The sequence below is a fragment of the Rhinolophus sinicus genome, chromosome 1 (assembly GCF_057876585.1).
Source record: "Rhinolophus sinicus isolate RSI-liver-muscle chromosome 1, RSI-T2T, whole genome shotgun sequence".
NCBI lineage: Eukaryota > Metazoa > Chordata > Mammalia > Chiroptera > Rhinolophidae > Rhinolophus > Rhinolophus sinicus.
Genome location: NC_142501.1, coordinates 38,951,498 through 38,973,793, shown reverse-complemented (window position 1 = coordinate 38,973,793; position 22,296 = coordinate 38,951,498). Strand labels below are relative to the sequence as shown.

General features: G+C 39.1%; 1 protein-coding gene across 6 annotated transcripts in view; it reads left to right on the top strand.

The window, feature by feature from the left end:
* Positions 1-22,296, top strand: part of LMNTD1 (lamin tail domain containing 1) — a 387,606-nt gene that overhangs the window by 24,946 nt on the left and 340,364 nt on the right. For 4 of the 6 annotated variants that reach the window (XM_074325915.2, XM_088798497.1, XM_088798463.1 and 1 more), the window contains exon 2: positions 18,368-18,561. The exons of the other annotated variants lie outside the window; for them this stretch is intronic. In XM_074325915.2, coding sequence (XP_074182016.2) covers positions 18,541-18,561 — 21 coding nt within the window. In that variant the 5' untranslated portion in view covers positions 18,368-18,540. The remainder of the gene's footprint in view (positions 1-18,367; positions 18,562-22,296) is intronic. 6 annotated transcript variants of the gene reach the window in all.

The window sequence follows — 22,296 nt, the reverse complement described above, 5'->3', positions numbered from 1 at the left end:
TCAAAGCTCCTAATCAATTCACATTGCATCATGTAACTTTTCTTTATCATATTTTTCTTAGACTGCAGTAGAGTGACATTAGTGAGAACGTTATTAGTAGTAAACCCACTATTCCTGGGATCAACCCAGGATGTATTTATTTTTCCTCGGAGCAGCAGCACACACACAGATGGCCAGGAAGGCAGATGGTCAGGAAGTCAAGATTTTTAAAAACTTCAATCTCTCTATCATGTTGATAATAAATAACCACAGTTTTGATTATAGGACTGGTTTTTATCCTTCCTAAGCGTTAAAACCTCAACTTCCAGTCTTCCATTTGTTTTATTTTTCCCTGCTGTTTTGCCTTTTTCTTTTTCTGGTTCAGCTCAGTTCCCTAAGTCATGTTGATTATAAAATGGAATCCGATTTTATCTCTAGGATACATTTTGTGATTATAAAACATTTTAAAATCCAGTATCCAAAGACTATGAATATAATGCAACCAATCCTCTTATCAATTAGTGATACCAGGTAGGGTCACAGCATTAATCCAAAAAAGCAAATTATGTTCTTTAATTTTTAAAAAGAAAATTATTTTTCATCTTTCAAAATGGCAAATCACTTAAAACTGTCATCAAATTGATTGGTCACCTTTATAAAGCATTGCAAGTTAATTTGCTGATTTTAAAAATCAGTTACCACAAAAGTACTGATGGAAATACCTGGCATCTTTGTAGTACTTTTCATCATTTTGCAGACATGAACTATGCTAGTTTAAGCCCTATCAATAGTGTTAGTACTATATTTACATTAATAAATATGCAGTATTAATATATATTAATTTTACAAATGCGTAAGGATCCTGTGCTTTCTGAGTAGGGACAAAATTCAGCTCAGAAGTTACCTTTTTCATTTGTACACATAGGCACCCCTTGTTTAGTCAGGACTGGTCTATTTTCCCTTTTTACAGGCCATTTTAGAAAGGGAATTATGAGTTAGGAAACACAGAGGGAGCTTAAGTCGTTAAGGTAGGCCCTAGCTTTGTCTGTAATCAGATTAAGTGACATCGTCTCCCTTCATTGTTGGTGATTTGCTCCAGATGCCACAAAGAGGATATATTTTATAGGGCCTGGCTTCCATGAAGATCCAATTACGACTCTCCTCAAATTATAAGGACTGTTTTTGAATTGGTTTGTTTGTGCATCATTATATGAGATGTCTGTCTGAAGATTTTATATGGAGGGGATAGAGATCCCCTATGTTTGAGCTCTTATTCCTCATATACATATATATTTACCAATATTATCACATACTCCTGATTTGAAATTAATTGAAGAAAAATCCAGTATATTCTCTTTCAATAAAGAAGTAATTATGTTTAGATTTGATAAAAAAATGTCATTTCATCTACAGGTATTTCAGTATGTATCTCTAAAAAAGGACTTTTTTAATTAAAACAACAACGAAACTTCTCCTCATTATAGTTCTCATACCCGAAACATTAATAACACGAATTTAAAGTTGAAGTTGGGGAAATAGATTGGACTATATTGGTTATAATTATAACTAATAAATCGATATTACCTGGATGTTAAAGAAATTGCCAATGACAGGCATGATTACAGTCATTTATGCAGAATGGGGGCTATACTTTTGCTGAACCTGGTAACATTCTCTGTTGTGACTCTGGTATCAAAGGGAATATCTAAGTCAAAGTCACATGAATCATTTGATATCTGTACTAAGAAGCCAATGGAAAAATGGGAAGATAATTTTGAAAGAATTGTGAGGTAATGTCCAGGAAGGGTCTTACTGACGATCATAAGTCCTTTACACCTTCATTTTATCAACCCTATTAATTCTCATATTGAGTAAAACCCCACTATACATTTTCAGCTCCATTCCTCACTTACTGAGTATTTCTGGAGCAATCCATTCTGTGCATTATTTATCTAATCTTTGCCAAACTCGTAATACGCGCTGGCAGTCTTTTAATTTGGTTAAATTAGACCTCTATTTGATTTTTAATGAAATTTACCATTTTTTGTGGTCCCTTTATCACATCAGGTAGAAGACAGGGAGTGAAGTGAGGCACAGTCAGATGAGTCCATGAGGTCTACTGGAGGGAAAAAAGGTCGAGTATGAAGCTGGAGGGCATATTTCAGGCATCAGATACTAGTAGGGACCCGTCATCATAACCTAGACAATGAGACCGCAGTCACAACTTAAAACTCAGGACCAGATGGAGAACTGGATTAACAAAGCAATACCAAAATTATTTGGAAAATCCTCAAATATTTGGAATTTAAACAATACATTCTATATAATTTATGGATTGAAGTAGCAATCACAAGAAATTTAGAAAATATTTTAAACTGAATGAAAATGAGCATATGACACAGAAAAACTTGTGGGATGAAGCCAAAACTGTGTTTAGAGACAAATTTATAGCATTAAATGCTTTTATTAGACAAGAAGAAAGGTTTCAAATCAATAATGTTAAGAAACTAGAAAAAGAAAGAGTAAATTTAACTCAAAATATGCAGAAGGAAGGAAATAATGAAGGTAAGAGCAGAAATAAAGAGTAAACAGGAAACTAGAGGAAGTTAGTGAAATTAAAAACTTGTTCTTTGATAAGTAAAATTGTTAAAACTTTATCCAGACTAAACAGGAAAAAAAAAAGAGAGAGAGAGAGAAACACTTATGATAATATCACAAATGAATAGGGGAACCTCACACTACAGATCCAACAAATTGAACTGTATTTCTTACACAGTCCATGAGTTTATCCTTAATTTTGGTTTTAATCAGCGCAAACATTTGAAGGATAATAAGGCTATGTTATGAACAACTTATATGAAATTGACAAATTCCTAAAGAGACAAAAACCATAAAGCTAACTCAAGAAGAAATGGAGTACATGAATAGCCCTATAGCTATAAAATAAATTTATGATTATTTAGCTGGGTCCACACTAGATTTGTTGGGCTCCAAAGCCACTGAACAATGAGATGGTCAAGGTTGTTCAACAAAAACTCTCCTACTATTCTATCTATTCACCTCAAAATGTTTCTGTGAGCCCATCCAACCAGTTTTCTGTACTTCTTGCTTCTGAGGATAAGGTGATCCTAGTTACTGATTCCCAAATATTCTTAGTTTTGTTCATGCAAGAAGAAGAGTTAATTCTCACATAGGAACAGGATGAATCATAGAAAACTTTGCAGAGGAGATAACATTTGATTTGTATAGTAAAGGATAAGGATTAGTGTACTGTGGAGAAAAGGTAAGAAAAGGTTTCCCACGTGTAGTGCTATGCTAGAGCATTCTTGATGGATTTCCAGAATGGCCTCCATTCTTTGGAAAGGTTACAGAAATGGAAACTACAGCCTACAGTGCTTCATTTCTATTCCTGGAAAGCTGTTGGAAGCCAAGATTAAGTAGAGACTCATTAAATGCCCAAGAAACATAATTTATTGGGAGAAAGTTTTATTTTCCTCTGACAATACAAATAAGCATTTGGTCAGAGCAAAGTGTTTGAGAAAGATTTTTAAAAAGTTATCAGGGGATTGAAGAAAAAATTCTGTCATGGGTAAATGACTAGATTGGAGACCTAAAGCAAAAGAGGAATAAATAAGTATTTTCTAAATAATACAGAAGTACAAATAGTGGGATTACCTGAGATCAGTTCTAGAATTGGGTTTATTTAAAATTTTTATAAATGAGTGAAAACTTCAAATTGAAAAATGATAAGATATTTTTCCAGGTGGAAAGATGCCCAGTACACAAGGAAAATCTGAGGCATTATCTCAGAGGCCGAATTAATGGACAGGAAAGTGGCAAATGAGTTTTATTCTGACAAATGCATGTTATTATGTGGTTATGTAAAAAACTCAAACTATGTTTATAGAATGAGTTTCAACATTCAGTCACACTTCTGAAAAGAAATCAGGAATTATTGTAGGCTATTAATATTTTCCTGTTCATTTTAACTTTTTTCAATTATACTTGACATTCAATATTATTTTATATTGGTTTCAGGTATACAGTATTGTGGTTAGACCTATAATTTGTGAAGTGACCCTCCCCTTCACCCGATTAGTACCCACCTGGAACTATATATAGTTATTACAATAATATTGACTATATTCCCTATGTTGTAATTTACATACCCGTGACTATTTTGTTACTATCAATTTGTACTTCTTAATTCCTTCACCTTTTTTACCCTTCCTCCAATCCCCCTCCCATCTGGTAACCATCATTTTGTTCTCTGTATTTATGATCTGTTTCTGTTTTGTTTGTTTGTTTTGTTCTTTCGATTTCACATATAAGTGAGATCATATGACATTTGTCTTTCTCTATCTGACTTATTTCACTTAGCATGATACCCTCCAGGTCCATCCATGTTTTCACAAATCGTAAGATTTCATTCTTTTTTATGGTGTATCTCCTGTTTTTGAAAGGAAAATTAAATAAATATAAAAGGAGAGAAAGAAAAATTTGTGTGTGTGCTTGTGAAAATATTTTAATGTCATTGGAAATGTTCCTCAAGTTCCAACCGATGTTACCGGGCATTATAAACTGCCTAGAAATGACAGAGTGTTATATCATACAAAATTTCATTAAATTACAGAACGAAGGAGTCATCATTTTAAGAAATCCAGCAAAGATTTTGAGTAGATGGCAGTGATGAGGCACAGGTTGTAATTTGTAATTACATCTGTGAGTATAGTCACATATTTCTTCTTCTTGATTTCAGTCAGCATGAAATAATTATGTGTTCCAGATTGGAGTGCATTCAAAGATCTGTTTAAAAAGTTCATGCAGATTTACCACTTTGCTCTAAGAAAAATCTGCTCCTAATGTAATGCTCCCCTCTGGCATGCCATAAATGGACACCCTAGAGATCTGAAGAGCTAATAAGTAGAACAACTTAAGACTAGCTTCTCACAAATTGAACTGGAACACATGTGAGAGCCACATAGCAGCAATCAAATGTATACTTCCCCAAATCATATGACACACATTTAAGCTTTGAGTATATCCTACTAACAAATTCAGGTTTGATTCTCTCTGTGGGTTCTAATAATGCACTTTAAGAAATGAAAATGGCCTGATAATTTCAAGAAAACTAAGTACAATATTAAAGGCTATTTAACCCACATTCCCCTCGTGGAATGTGATAACCATACTTGTCCTTCATACACCTCACTGCAACATTTAGGTAAGCATAACAATTCTTTCTAGATTTTCTTTCGGCTCTTTTTTTCAGCAGCCTGTACATTTATGAGGTTATAAAAAACATACTTGAAAATCACTATCATGGCTGCTTCTTAAGATAGATACATGCTTAGGCCAGGTGGTAAAAATACTGAATGTTCGTGAGTAAGGGTGAGGCACAAAGAGATTAAATCGTGAAAGCAAGTACAGGTGATAAAATTCTTCCTTCTCCTTGCTCAGAATTCTAAGGGGATCACGATTCAGTTGCCCTACCCATTTCTGCAGGTCCCTTCACTGTCATGTACCGAAGAAGTCTGTGTTCCTCTTAGCTGAGGAAACTTCTTGAGGAAAGGGTCTGAGTGGCTTTGGTCTCACAGGAAACAAAGGCTGAATTTATCAAGTACAAGAGCACAAAAGTTCTGTAGGTACACACTAAATGCTTTTTAGTTCAATGGCTTAAGTCAGGTAGTTTCTAAAGAATCTCAGGTTTGGTCCTTTACACACACCCATAAAAAGTCTTTGGTACTGACTGAGTGAGTGGCCTTGTTCTGGGCAGAGAAAGAATCTGTGAAGTGAGTCGTTCATATTTCCGACTTCACTCCTTACATACTCAATTGTCTGTAATGAAAGAGCTCAGCAGAGAGCCTCCAGCTGAGGTACCGTAGGGGATAAGCATCTCGAATAGGGGAATGTGCCCAGGGCGTGGAGTGACAACTCCTGTGAGTCCTGGCTCAGCTGTGTGACCTGGAGCAGTTCTCCGAACCAGTCCACTTCTCCTCATTTGGAGATAGTAGTAGTAACAACAACAGCAAGCCGACTCATGTCATAGTTTTCCATCGTGAAGATGGAAAGGATTGTGTTTGAAAATACTTTGTAATCTGTGAAGCACCCTAATGGTTCATTATTCTGTTTGTTTCTCGTGTTTGATAACAATGCTCATGTCATTGTTATCGCTCAAGTCAGTTTTCAACTACCCTCAGGATGGATCCTGAATTGTTTGAAGTGGACAATGACTGGCATTTGGTCACCCCCCTCTTCTTTAATGCACGTGTAGTCTGGAAGTACACAGTGCAACACCCTTGGCAGGTGTCCAATCATTGTTTCAAGAGCTGGAGCGGGGTTTCTCTTTTGCATCCTCCAGCCCTAATGCAAGCTCAGGTTCCCCTTGGGCTCGCAGGTCCTGCCTTCAATTGCATCTCTTAAGATATACATAAGCAGTTAAGTATTTGAGGATTCAGTTATCTGATTTTTGCTTGATCTTCAGAACCATCTGTGGACTGAATTTTGAACATAGGTTCTGAGATGGAGATTTGCAGGAAGGATGTTAATTGGGGAGAGCTCTAAGGAATACCTATTAGGGAGAGAGGGAAAAGAGGAGTCAGCATCCATTCAGAGGAGATGAAAGAAGACTTGAACTGTGATGCATTGGCAACAGAGGCCTCAGCAGATCCCCTGCAGAATTCTAGAGCTGTGATGGCTCTTCCTGAATTGAGAGAAGAGTGCAGGGCCTTTATACCCCCACCAAAGTAGTCACCGGATGCAGGCTGCTGAAGGACTGCAAGGCAGCTCCTTTGACTCAGGGCAATTCCTGGGGAGGGAGTCAGCTCTGAGTCATCAGCAGGCAGCTGTCCCAACAGCAGAGGGAATGAGAGGCTCAGGCTACGGGGGCATCTGGGCAGCACACTATGCATCCACGATGGACTCTCAGAGGCATAGTGAAATGTCAGGCACTGAAGGTAGTATTTTAAGGAAGGAGGCCCCTGCTTTGTTTCTCTGCAATGGTTCTCTACCTTGGAAAGGCAGGTAATGTTATGGAGAGTGCCATGCATATAAGGTTGGGGGTGGTAAGCAGGAATGAAGGAGAGAAGGTTCCCCTGCTCCCTCTTCTTCATGTACCCCACTTCTTTCCATTCTATGACTGGGTTACCAAAGCTTTTGCAAAAAGAGCTCAGGGGGCTCAGACTGGTCAGCCACCTGAGGATATGCCTGATGGGCAATCTCTTCCTCTTTCTGTCCTTTTCCCTCTCCCCAAAGAATATTTCTTGTCCATTTGCTGGAAAATTAAAGTAATACGTCCCTCTGAGTGGCTGACTTGATGTAAAATCCACAGCTCAGGTACATTTTGTATTATACCTGAAATGGTGAAATGATAAAGTAACAAAAATAATGTTTTACCCCGTCTCTTCTCCCTCTCCCATTGTGTACATGTGTATATGTTTATTTAGCTAGGAAACTTTAATAACTTGTTTTTGCCTTGCCAGAAACAGACTCTAATCTTTCTGGTAGAAAGTGGTGAATTTTTCTCTCACAGCTGGCATGGTCTTCAACTATAATAGTTAACTTTTCATTTGTTCTAAGATTTTGAATAGGAATATTCAGTGCTCAGTTGTAAAACGTCATAGTCCAAACTCAAAAAAGTTTGCCTTTAAGTGTTTATGGGATTTTTCCATCATACCTAACATGGAAGCTGGTAAACTTATCCAAAGGCTTAAGACCCTTCCTGCTGGTTTTTAATGGGGGCCATCAGAAGAGAACGCTGTTACCTAAATCATTACTCCTCCTGGTGAAAATGTTCGGCTTTAGTGCCTTCCATTTAGAGAAGGACCCTAATCTTTGCCACGAGCTTCAAGGTCGGGAGCAGAAACAAAGAGACAGGACATCAATCCTTATCTTGGTGGGGGAGTGGGTAAGGGTCTGCCCTGTCTCATTGTGGGGGCAGAGCCCCAGAAAGTAGTTTCCAGGCTCTCGGCCTCACATAGACAGGTGCTGGCTCAGGTAGTAAATGGCCATCAACTGTGATTGGATGGTCATCAGCTGTGGCTAGTTGGCCGTCAGCTGTAACCAGTGAGCCATTGGCCACTAATATAACTGCTGTGGCTACGCTAGGAGGAGAGGAAAGAGAGAGAAAAATGGGGGCTAGCAAGAAGATGGCGGCTGGGCTGGCAAGTGTGGATGGCGGTTTGCGGACAGTGTGGATCCAGCCTCCAGTGAGAGTATAGTGCCGCCAGCGAGAATATAGTGGTATGACTCCCCTACCTATGGCTCCGTGGGTGTTCCTTTTTGGCCTCAACATATCCTGCGTTCTTGTATGGGGAGCGGGAGCAGAGACTCCACCGGACGCCCTGCACGACACTCATCTCCCACGGGTCTTCCCAAAGACCTTTCTTCCACAGGTTGCATGAGTTTGGTCTCTGACATTACCAGCACACACCCTGTGATTGATTATATATATATATATATGTAACACACACACACACACACACTACCAAAAAAATATATACACATTTTAAGAAAGGGAAAAAACGGTAAAAGTTGTAATAATATACACCGATAACAAAAGATGAATACAAGTCACGTTTGACTTCTGCAATTACAAGAGGTGCTCAAAGTGGTTACCATCAGCGTCCAGGCACTTCTGATTACAGCGAACTACTTGTACACATTTTTTTGGCACCCCCGGTATATGTGTGTGTGTGTGTGTGTGTGTGTGTGTGTGTGTGTGTGTGTGTGTATATATATATATATATATATATATATATATATATATATAAAACAGTACCAGGTTTTATAAAATGTAGTCAGGTTGTCAAAATGAAAACAGGTAAGAGTGTTTGTGCAGATTAAGGACTTTACTCAAGGCATTGAGTTACTGAAAGATTAGCTTTACACTGAAATACTAAATGGCTGTAGAAGAAATCTGAGAAACACCTTTTAATTGTATTAAAGACTTGAAGAGACAGGAACTGACTCATAAGAAAAGAAAGTATTGAGGAAAAAGGTCAGTTAACTGAAGGCTTAGAGGCATGTTAGGATCCGTACTGGAGAGAAAATGGGGAACTAGAAATGTGTTAGTTTTTACTGTAGTCAGGTTTTTTTTCTCTTTCTTACTTACAGCAATGGTTAAATATTGCACGCAGATAATTTCAATAACTGACTAGCCAGCGTAGCTTTCTGAACTGTGACCATAGGAAGATGAATATATTCCAATTATGTCATTATTTAGTAAAATATTACAACAAAATCTTTTGTGACAACATGATACATTAGTCAATATAGAACAATAAGAGAAAAACACTCACTGAGTAAAAGAAGCCACAGGCAGTTCACTCCGTGTCAGGGAGAACCCAATAAACTACACCAGGAAGAGGAATTTCATTCAGCACAAAGTGCCGTAGGCATTAGCTGACAAGTTAGGGCGCAAAGACACAGGGCTGTGAAATATTATTTCTCCCATATGGTTGTTATTCTTATAACAACCTTGTGAATTAAGGTCATTGTTGTGATGAGAAAACTCCTGTGCCACTGACAGTGCTGTACAGAGTTCAACCAACAATCTCCAAGTATGCTAAAAACGTGGTCTTTTTGAAAGGGGAAATCTCCAGAACAGAGGCTGGCTGTCTTACCAGAGGGCTCACAACAGAATGAGTCAGCCAGGTACTGGCTTTTAGTGTCCTGAACTTAATGGTTTTTGTTTTCCTTTCTGATCCATTGCCCGTGATTATCCTCTCAGCATGAAGAGAAATGGTTTAACCTCCCTCATTCCTCTTTTCTTTCAAGTTCAACTCAAGCCTTGTCACCTTGCCCGACCACTACATCCCACATCTTACCTCTTCCATCTTTTGTAACCCACAGTACTTATTGTCTATACTTTTTAGTGTATTTGAAAAATATCATATATTGCCAAGAGGTTCATCTTGATTTTTAAGATATATTTGTCTTTTTTAATAGAAGAAATAGGGGTTTACTTGTACTCTAAAACTGTTTTTATACTTTTTCTGTTTTAACCCAAACTTCTAATATAATGCTGAACTCAAAACAGGCAGTCAGCAAATACGTGGTAGTGAATGAATGAATGAATGAATGAATGAATGAATGAATGAAATAGTGTGTTTGTTAGGAGTTGCCAAATTGTTAATAACAATTACCTGATAACAGTGACTTAAAAAAGATAGAGGTTTATTTTCTTTCACATAAATAAAATCTGCAAGTAGGTGGTCCAGTGCTACGTCATAATTATTTTCAGTGCTCCCAGGCCTCCTTCTAGGTTTTTGTTCCACAACCCTTTAGCCTGCAGTCTTTTTTGAAGGTTTCCTCACAGTTGTAAAATTTCTGCTGAAGCTTCAGCTGTCTTACCTCAGGTAAAGGCATGAAGAGGGAAGAGAGGAGAAAGGCCAAAAGGAGCACACCTCCCAGATAAGTCAACTCCCTTTCCTGAGGTTTCTGGGACATCTGTGAAGATGACTGCTGCATATATCTCATTGATTACATCTGTTTGTAAGAGTCAGAGAAAGGTGATGTGTATTGTCATATTAATGAAATTGAATTCTATTAGTAAGGAGGAAGGATGTGGAGGAGGCAGTTAACAATTTCTGCCACAGCAGCAAAGTTGCCTCCTGATTGGGATTCAATCTCTTGCTATACCTGAAAGATTAGATTTCTCCTAATGTAATGCATCTATGCGGGGGTGGGGTGGGTGGGGGTGGTGGACTAACAATCAATGCTCTGGAATTTAGACAAGGAAGTAGGAAAAGAGTGATGTTGATGGAACTGATGAGTCAAGGACCTGGAGATGTCAAGGCAGGAGAAGTAGGGTGTTAGGGGAACAAAGTAAGGCTGAAGGGACTGGAGCTCTTGGTGATGCTGAAAAGCAGGCATCGTGGTAAAGGCATGAAAGCGCTAGAAAGATAGGCAGCTGGGGTCTAAGGATGGAATATGGGATTTGAGATTCCAGCGGCTTGGCTATTCCAGAGAGTAAAAGACTTCAGGTCCTGGTTTTCAAAGGAGAGTGGAGCTGAAAGTCGTTAGATTAGAGCTCAGAGATGTATAAGCTGTTATGGTATAGAAGGAGATCTATTGAATGAGCTTCACATATTTTTTAGCTGTGCTAAACACAAATGGATTTTCTTTTTGTTGTAAAAACGATATAACTGCATTTTGGAAAATAGAGAGGTAGAATCTTCACATTCCCACACAACTCGTCTCTGGGTTGGTGTATTACTTTCCATACATGGATAATTGTAACCATAGTTTACTTATGATCATCTTTGCTTTTATTCTGACTTAATATTTAACATTATGATATAAGCATGTTTGATGTTGTAACATACTATTATAATTAATTGATGAGTTCTTAATAAATGTTTCAAATTACAATTTCGGGATATTCCTGATCACATATCAAGGCCATGTTTCTAAAGACTCATGAACACAGCACTCACCATCAGAAACAGGCTCAAGATTCTGCGTGTGTGTTTTGATTTTTGCAAATTTTATTACATCTTTAGTTCTAAACTTGAACAATGAGAATTTTTCTTCGTGTGTCTTTGGATCCATTCTTGCCAGAGAAAACTTGCAGGGGTTCAGCAATAAGGTAAAATAAAGTTTCACTCCACTAAAGCATCCAGTCCTTCTGCAAACTTAAATCTTTTCCAATCCAGGAGAACACCAGAGATGCCCTTTGGCTCCAGGTAGAAAAATGAGAACCAATGAAAGCATGTAACTTTCTTATGTTGCATCTAGGGTAGGGACATGTAGAGGATCTTCATAGTACACTTCTGAAGGGAAGCCCTGAGTCTGATGGTGGAGGAAGATGCATCTAATGTAATCCTTGCACTTGCTAGATACAGACCTTGATTTGTACTTGGAACAAATTTATATTGATATCCCTAACTTCAAATGGTTGAGGAATGGCAGTTGGCAAAGGGAAGAGTGATATTTGCAACATCAACATAAGAGAAATCAGAATACTATGGGATGCTAACAGTAAGACAAAAATGAGTCATGTCCCTCTTCATTTCTGATAATTTGGTTGAAGTTTCACAATCCTCTTTGGTTTCACAGAAATGAGGATCTTGGTATGTGATCTGGAGTATCCCAACATTGTCATTTGGAGCACTTATCAAGAACCCATTAACTAATTCTAATAGCTATGCTACAGCATGGAAAATGCTTACATTATAATGTTACGTTAAAACAGAAGGGTAGATGATCACATGTAAGATACGGTTATAGTCACGTACAGCACGTAGAAGGCAATACACCAGTTCAGACATGAGTTATGTAGATGGTGGGAATGTGAAGATTCTCCCTCTCTATTCACCAAAATACAGTTATATTGTTTTTGCAGCAAAAAGATTTGTACCTTCAGATCTTGACATTGCTTCCTCCTGACTTAAGTGCCAACAAACTCCCCACCATGGTTCAATACACTTATTTTTTGGGTCGCCTAACATTGCTATCTAAACTCACACAGCCCTGTGGATAGAACCTCTACAGAAGTAAGTTTTCCATTGTCAGCCAGGCTTAAAGCCGCTTAATAACCTTTACACTTTCCCCTGGCCTTTTCTCCCTCTCATTTCCCACAGTGGCTGGTCCAAGCACTTTCTACTCTTGTACAGCCCCTTACATGTGTATACGCCAGGGTTCTGTCCTCAGTCCCTTCCCTTCTCCCTGTGTTCATTCTCCTGCTTTAACTACCATTTGTTGAATATTTACCTCCAAATCTCACCCATCCCCTGACTCCACACATGCATATTGTACTGGGTACCTGTGCTCTTGGGTGTCACACCGGCATCGCACGATCAAAGTCATTATATTTTATAAACTTTAAAACTTTCTTGTTGTAGGTTCTCCATTTCAGTATTTCTAATGCCATCTATCAAGCCTCCAATTCTGAAATCTAGGATGGCCATTTACTGTTCCTTTCCCTTTCCCTCTTCCCCATCGTAAGCATATAAGCATATCCTATAAATTCTACCTCATAATTTTCTTTCAACTCTATTCCTCCTCCTCATTCTCTTCCTTGCTGCGTTAGTCACTCCCCCATCGTAAGTGACAGTGGTCTCATAACTGGGCTTCCTAATTCCCGAGTTGCTTCCTCCAAGCCACCCTCTTCTCTCTCACCAACTTATAAAATACAGTTTTTCATATTACTTGGTCTTCTTGAAGCTTTTCAGCAAGCTCCCTCATCACTTTGCAGAAAAAGTTCATATCTTTAATTTGGCAAACAAAGCCCTTTGTGATTTGAACTCACTCTGACCTTTCTAGCATCATCTCTTGCCCCTGCCAGCCTCTCGCACTCAGCCATGAAACAAATATGTCAACAAACATGCCCATGTTTTACACACACCCCTCCCCCTGTGCTCTTCCAGTTTCTAATCATCTGTTGATCTCCTACTAATTAATCTACTTCCTTGACCTCTAAGCAAAGTCAGGGGCTTTCTCCTTCTTCCTGTGGTTCTTTGATCATCCTGCTCTTCCCATTCTCTTTATACTGTAGGTGTTTATATTTCTATCGCCTGAACTAGACTATGAGTCCCTTGAAGGCAGGGACCAGATTTCAATCCTTTTTGTCTCCCTAGTGTCTGATATAAATTAGTTGTCTAGGATTTTTCTTTTTTTAAAGCAATGTTTCTTTGACACTAGGTTCCCTGTAGCATCCATTATTGTGGCCATTTCCCTTCCATCGTATTGAACAAATTCTCAACACCATGTAACTCCACTCCTTTACTTCCCATACGTCTTTCCAACTCAGGGCAATAGAATTCCTATCCTCTCCACTTCCAAGAGGCACTTTTGGAAAGGTGAGCAATGACTCACAAATTACCAAACCCCATAAACACTTTTCAGCAGCTGAATTATCTAAAATATTTCATGCCTTTGCCACTGGGGACTACAGTTTTCATTGTAAAGGTCTCTCTCTCTCTCTCTCTCTCTCTCTCTCTCTCTCTCTCTCTCTCTCCCCCATCCCCCCCCCCACTGCCCTCTCTATCTGGGGACTCCTCCTCCCTCTCTAACCCCCTTTGTTTTCCTTTGCTCATCTCTGCTTGCCCTTCCCTAAGGTTTGGTCCTCGGTCCATTGTTCTTATTTTTCACACTCTGTAGAAAACTTCCAAATGTCATTTTATCCCTATGGTTTTATGTACCACTTACCTTCTAATAGGTCTCCAAACTATATCCAGCCTTCACCTCTCATGTGCACTTCAGATTTAAATACTCAACCGCCCAGTGGAAATATAAACACATATTTCATAATCTCCTTGAACACAAGTGCAAACCTAAATTCAACACCTCCTCTCTAGCCTTTCTTCGTCACGGTCAGCTCCACTGTCTCCACACTGGAGGCTCCTTCTGAACTTATGTTAGAGAGCGACACCACCCAGGCCCAGTCAGCTACCACGTGTCTTAATGTCTTCTGTCTTCTTTGTTCCTCCACAATCGACGCACATGTCGTCAGCATGGCACCACACCCCAAATCCTCCCACTAAGTAGAGAGAGATTTCAAAGCACAAATTCCACCCTGTTTTTCCTTATTTTAAACTGTTGAAAGGCTTTCTGTCCTCTAGGATTCAGCAAATATCCTGTAGCGGGACACAGTAGGCTCACTATGACCTGGTCCCTAGCTCCAATTCCATTGCACCTCTTGCCCCCCTCCCTGCTTTGCATTTCCGTGTCCTAGGAACCTTGTACTACTTGTGGTTCCACCTCATTTCTTTGTTTTATCTGTGGTAGTCTCTGCCTAGAATGCTCTTTAGCTCTTATTCACCTTGATAATCCCAATCATCCCCAAAGCTGCTCTCAGTATCCCTTTCTTCAGGATGTTTCTTCCAATTCTCCAGGCCTGGTCGTTAGGGACCCAGTTCTGGAGTCATTCTTTTTAGGTTCAAACCCTGCTCCAAACCTCATTAGCTGAGTGACCTTGGGCAAGTTACCAAACCCCTCCAATCATGAGTTCCCCCAACTGAAAAATGGGTATAAACGTAGAATTTAATTGACAAGGTTGTTGGAGAATTAAATGAGATTCACCGTACTTGCCATATGGTAAAAACTCAATGAATACCTTATAACGTGACTCGTTCTTCTGCGCTGTTTTATCCATTCTTCTATCACCAGAGCCAGGCGGAGCTTTGCATAATGTTGGTACTCAGCACAGTCGTAGAATTGAATGAAACTGAACGCATTAACAAATGGGCTAGAGAATATTTATGTATGGTGACATATTTAGAGCCTACAAATGAGCCAAACAGAACCAGAGCCTCCGTTAAATGGTTTATTGTGATAAGTGCCAACATTCTATTGTAGAAAGAGGTTGCTGTATTCAGTGCACTGTGGAGCACGGCTCAGGCCCGGCCTTCGGGATGGAAGCACTCGCTCCTTCAGCTGCTGAGAGTGTGACGGCAGACTTCTTGCAGCCAAGTAGCCCTTCTCTGGGGACCCCACTGGGCTGGAAAGAGCTACTTTGTCCAGTGCGTTGCCTCCGCCTGCATCTAAAGACTGGTGGGTGCAGCGGACTAATGTCTGACCTTGCTCCACGTCGGGACAATTTGGCAGGGCCATCCCAGCTCCTGAGTTTGCCGTAGGACCGACTGGATGAGGCGCTGCCGTGACGCCACTGCAGCCCAATTGCTTTCTCTGCCCATGCCTACTTCCTGCACATCTGTACAGATGTTGACCCCAAGAGCGCACCCTGCAGCATCCTGTGTGCAAATTTCTGTTTTAGAATTTGTTCCCTAGAGATGCCAACCTGCAACATTTTGTGAAGGATGAGAGTCCAATAAATTACATTGTGGATACAACGTGTATGAGATGTACATGAATGGCACCAAAACGGAAGAAGAGATAATGACTATTTTCGAGGGGTGATAGGATTTTGAGGGGGTGGCCAAAGAATAGAAGTGGCTGTTTATAGCAACTTTAATCCCTGGCTTACCCTGTACCTTGAATACTGTCAATCGTGAGTCCTTTAGGTTCTGTGCCCACACACGTGTATTTTCCATCACTCGTGTCCTACTGGGAAATGCAAACAAGGAAAATGAAAGAAATCCAGGAGGCTCCCCCCTATGGCATGCTCTTGGGGGAAATTGTTAAACCCTGTATTGTGATCATATATCCCCTGGCAGGCAGTGATTAAGTACCGGGCTGCGTTTTTATTAATAAAAAAAGGGCAGTAACATTAGAAACAATATATTACCTGTCCATATTATGTTAGAATTTCACTTTAAAATGATTTGTTCTAGAGAAAAATCCATTGAATAACTTAAGCTAAGAGGTTTTAGTTATTAAACTTGCCACAAGGGTTTAGCTCAGCTTAAATTAATTCTTAGTATGGATGGCCAGGAAAGGTTGTTTTTTTAAACTATAGGCTATATCCTAGTTCCTCTATGAATTACAAAGGAAGCAGAAATACATTTTCATACATAAAATACATATGCATAAAAATTAAACAATGTAGAATTATAAAAATTAAAAAGTGGCAATGCTCCACCATCCCACTCCTGCAGTGTGTCTCCTCTGAAAGAGTCACCATGATGAAGAGTTTGGTGTATAGCTGGGAGAATACGCATACTATATCTCACATATATTTATATTCATAATAAAACTGGAAATAATACAAAAAACTTGGATAGTAAATCTAACAGTTAAATTTCTTAAACTAATGTAGATAGACATGAAAACATCTGTTCTCTCACTCATCCTTCTGTTCATTTGAATCTCCTATGTATATAACACAGAAGCCTCAGTTATTACTAGAATATTGACAGTTTTCTTTTTGCTTCTTTTAATAAAACAACTTTCTGTGAGAACACCAGTGGAACTGTGCGATTCTTTGGAAATTTAACTTCTTTTGAAAGTGGTGATATCTCATCACTTAGAAGGACTTCTTTTTTTCCCCTTTTAATATTTTGAATTCCCCTATTCATGTCTCACCTAGATGTGCTGCTTTCATTAGTTCATACCACTTTTGATTAATAACAGAGAATTAGAAAGTTTCTGCTTCTTAGAACATTGCTAATATTTCTTTTTCAATTTGTTTGTATCTATCATAACTTGTGCTCGCTCCCATCACAATACTGACTGCATTTCTTGTATAAATGACTGCAAAAGGCCTCAGTCATTACTGCAGAAATGATTAAGAAAGAACTCCAGATTTTGAGGTTCATAAACCATACAATATACTACTGTTGAAAATGATACCTGTTTCCTTGAAAATTCTAAAACGGAAAGTTTGAACATCAAACATTAGAAATCATCCAATCTCATTTTATTGAAGATGAATTTTTAACACAGCAGAATAATCTACTATGCAAATAAAATGTGTCAGAACTATGAGTGGCTTAAATTCAAATGCATTTGGAAACAAGAATCTAGACAGATAAATCTGGATAAATAGGTTAACATTTTGGTGACAAGACTGATCCCTTTGCATTAAGAAAACAAATGTTATTGCTGCTTTTGAACATTCTCAGTAGACTGGACAGAAACTAGCCTGTCTTCAATAATGCCAGTTATGTGAAGAAAGCTTTTTTTTTTTTAAAGGGTTAGCCATAGCTGGAATTTTTTATTTCAGTCATCAATTTAAATTTTTCAGGTTTAAAATTAAAATAATATGGTTCCTAATTATAGACAGCCACTGTTTTTCCTCTAAGAAACAAAGGGCTAATTTATATTCACATTTCCTTTGTCATAAAAAATAATGAAACCCAAATTGTTATATCTGCAGCACTGACTATAAGCAGAATACTTTTCTAGTTTCTTATGGGTCATTTGCAAGTCTTTAAATCCTTGCTTTGGAATTAGGCTTGTCATTAAAACTCCTCTTTAGAATGAGTGGGATCTCACTTCAAAGACCAGCATTCTTAGGACTGCTGAAATGCATGTGCTTTTTATCTGCCCTGAAAAAACTGCTGTAATGCCAACCAACAACTAAAGGATGCAACTATGATAAGAACTTAAATTTAAAATGAATCTGTAAAATACAACTGAAAAATATCAACATACTGTAAACTTAATGTACAATATGATAGAACTCTTGAGAGGGAAAAATAAAAAGCTGTGATGAGTCAGAAGAATTAGTGTCTCTGAGATAGTAGAATTAACAAACAACCATGAAAACAACCTTGTACATCATGTATCCTACAGGCGCAGAATTTGAATCTTAAAATAATCATTGTTAAAACAACGGGAATGGTAGTTAGGGAGGAGGGTAGAGATCTGCAGAATAAACTACAGATTTTCCCATTGCCACGAGACTTTTGTAACCAGACACCATCTGAATTTTTTTTCCTTAGCTATTATAATAAGCATACTTGAGCTAGTCAAGCACGAACTTTCATACAATAAATGTTTTGAATGCAGTGGCCATTTAACCTTGCCTGTTATTTACTCATAGCTAACGCACTTGACCATGCCCGATTAAATGGAGAACATTCCCCACTGTAACTCTCAGCACAGCCGCTGCCTGGGACAACCCACAACAAACCTGGCCACAGCGCTGCCCTAGGGATCCAAGCCTGGAAGAATGGTGATTTTACAATATTCTGCTGAAACTTCCTGGCACCTGTGATGTTAAAATCTCAGAACATGGTAAGTACTTCTAAAACAGTGCTGGCAAGCAGCTAATAAAATCTTCAGGATTAATACTAGAGACTGATGCAAATGAATTTAATCCCCTTGATGTTCGGGAGAAATTAGAGCTAATGAATTTCATATGCAAGCCTTCTTCTGTTGCAATTGTCTTTGGCAAATATTGCGATAATCTTGCATTGTCAACATTATTGGAAAGCTACTTTCTGACTATTTTGAACGTATTTCCTTGCAGAGCATCTGTACACTTAGAATTTTGATGAGTGCTTTAATTAATTTTCAAGATTCTGAACTTTTTCCTTCATAAAATTTCTATTTTAGGAAACAAACAAAAATGTTTTCATACATATGTGTGTGTCACTACTGGTCTCTTTCGAAATAGACAGTAAACTTTTATCTTTGCCATGAGGTTATTGGAAGTTTTTTCCTGCTGTCTTGAAAAAGATATGCTAACCATAATATTTTTATAGGAAAGCAAGAGATTAGGAGTTTTTAGACTTTCTATCCAATACCAAAGTATTCACAAGATGATGAGAAATATGTTCTCATAGTAAATATTTTCTGTTACTTTTTTTTGTAGCCAAATGTTTCAGTAATATATTTCAAATTCTGAAGTCACTCCCACTCATATGAAGTCTAAATATATATTTCTCAAGTCTTTAATTCGTTAACACATTGACGGATTATATTTATGTAGTTTGATGCATTGCACTTTCTATGGGTAGCAAGCAAGGGATTCAGAAAAGGAGGAGTTAGGTTTTGTGAAGCTGTTGTCTTGATGCAGTATGGTTTTGAATTTAGTCTAGGGCTCTGCCTTTGAACTAGAGAGAGGGATATTTTCGGTTTTGTAATGTGGCTTGAAGTGAAGGCAGAACATGTCCCTTTTCTACCATCATATTAAAAAAAAAAAGTATCTTTGATGACAGCAGTTTTAGGATTGCTTGATTTGTTCAGGTTAAATTTCTTAATCCGGGTTCAGAGGGACAAGAGATTATATTATCTGGAAAGGACAATGGAAAGCTCCGAGACAAGGTTTTTCCCCCCGAGTGTGTATAAATACTGTACCCAATAAAATACTCACTGTAGGGGTATTTTAGCCAAGTTTCATTAGGCATTACATTTCTTGGTTGGAATGCATAATGCAGTGCTCAGTGGGCTTGCTGCAGCGTGGACGGCTTCATTTGAGCTGGTGGGGGGATTATCTGGAAGCCTCAGCATACCAAGGTTAGCCTCTAGATAAGAAGCGGCATTGCCTGGAATTATTTTATTTGCATCAGTGAAGCCATAGGAAGGAGCTTTGAAAAATGTAGGATGCCGACAGTGGTCTCTTCGTCACTCCACCCTTCTTTTGCTTTCATCTCCTTTTTTTTTTTTTTTAAGCATAAATCCTTCCCTACAGCAATCAAGGGAATGGTAAACAGTCTCCACCACTTACTAACTCTTTCACTGCTACCAGCAACGCACTTGGGGATGTTTCAAAAGGACTTGGGGCAGAGCTGTCTGTGTGCTTTCCAACGTGAAGTCCTCAGCACACACTTTCCATGAGACGGTCCTGAAAAATCTGACGGGGGCAGTCTCCCTACAGTGTGACACCTTGTCCCACCCAGTTAATTAAAGACTAGAAATGATTTCCTCTCGAGCTGATAGGACAGTGCCCTAACCGGGGGTTTGCCCAGGAGTTGGCACTCAGGCCAGGCTGGGTCCATCCGTGTGGCTCATATTCTCTGACATTATTTAGTACATTCTTCAAGTGCTTACTGCTAAAGCATTGGACTGCTTTTCTTTCCAGTTACTGATATCAAGAATCAGTGGACTAATCCAATATAGTTTGGAGAATAAAACTAGATGTGGAGAAATATCAGTACTCTATAGAATATTCTCTTAAATTCCTACCTTTTCTGGAAGGTGAGTCATAATAAATCATATCCTAAAAGGGAAAATAGCATTTAAAAATGAAGCAGGAAAACAATATTCCCAATTTAAGAATACAAGTGAAAAGGATTATATTTTTTCCCTCAAAAGTGAGAATTAAGGGCAGTAGGGCTCATGCATCCATTTAGTTTATTTCAGTTCCGATCCGTTCAACAAGTATTTACTGAGCATCCACTTGTGCTGGCATCAAATGAGGTGCTGAGGTATGAAGATGAAGACACTGCCTCCTCGTTCAAATAACTCAGGGTCTCAGGCGTCTCAGAAGTACACAATGGACAATTTCCAAAATATGACAAGGTTATGATTGAGTTGTTCTCAGGGTGCTCTGGGAACCCAGAGGAGGGGCTCTGAGTTTAGCCTGGGGTTGGGGAATTGGAAAAGAGGAAGTGTGGTTGGGGAAAGTAGCAGACGATTCAGGCAGAAGGGACAACGTGAGCTAAGATGGGAAAACACAGAATAGGACGTGCTAATGGGAGAGCTATGAACAGCTGTGGACCATGAGTAGACGTGAGGTGGGGAACGGTAGAGGATGAGGCTAGAAGAGACCGGTCCTCTTGGTCACTGAGGGCCTCCTATGCAGGGCTGAGGCACCTGGACTTCAGTCTATTGCTGATGGAGAGAAACTGGAAAGGACTGAATGGTAAGAACTGTGAAGGGTCTGAGATTTTAACCTTGCAAGCCAACAAGTTAGCTTGCTACACTTTCATGAATGTCTGGACATAAGACACCTGGGTGAGACAAAAGACTTTGTTACTCATGGCACAGCAGGCAGCATGCGATTCAAGTTCTTATCGGCTCTCCTTGCCCTCTTAAGTTCCATGGGGGAAGCAGGAAGGAGGGTGCAGGTGGATGTTGTGTGCAAAGTGGGTTTGCATCGCTGCCAAGAAAACCCAAGCTTCAGATTCCCCAATATTTTACAGGAGAGATGCATGCAAACATGCCCTGGAAGGAGATATGATCTTTATTATACTGGACAGCAAACAAATCTGCTCTCTGTCCTGGAGGGAGACACTGTATCTTCCAAGGATGTTTGCTATACAGATATTGTTGAAAAGACAATCTGGACAAAAACTGTCAGTACCTCTGCTCACAAGATGTGCAGATTTGTTAGAGACCCATGAAGAATTGTCTCCCAACATTATAACAAATGTGTGTTTTAAATGTATCACTCTGAGGGTAGGTGAAAGATGGGGTTAGGACATTGTTGCAATAGTTCAGGTGAAAGATGATGAGACCCCAAGTTTGAGAGGTCGTAGGGATTTGAGAAATATATAGGCGGAGAAAATAGCCAGCTTTTGCAGAGAGAGAGAGAGAGAGAGAGAGAGAGAGAGAGAGAGAGAGAGAGAGAGAGAGAGGGAGAGGGAGGGAGGGAGGGAGGGAGGGAGGGAGGGAGGGAGGGAGGGAGGGAGGGAGGGACTGAGAGAGACAGAGAGAGAGAGACAGAGGCTGAAAAGGGCCTGGAAAGGGACAGATAGCAAATATTTTAGGCTTTGTGGGCCATACGTCCTCTATTGCACTCAACTCTGTCATTGTATTGTGAGTAGCCATCAACAATACATAAACGAATGGGCATTGCTGTGTGCCAATAAAATTGTTTACGAAAACAGAGCTATGGATGATAGTTATCCAATGCCAGACCTAGACTAAACCCTAGGTTTTTTTTGTCTTTTCTGACTAGATAAATGGAAATACTAATAATTGAGAGAAGAGATTTAGCCAGTTTTTGTTTTTTTTTAATTAATTTATTTAGGTGTGTGTTAGCGAGTGGGGAGATGAGTTTTTGAAAGTTTTGAATTAGGAAAG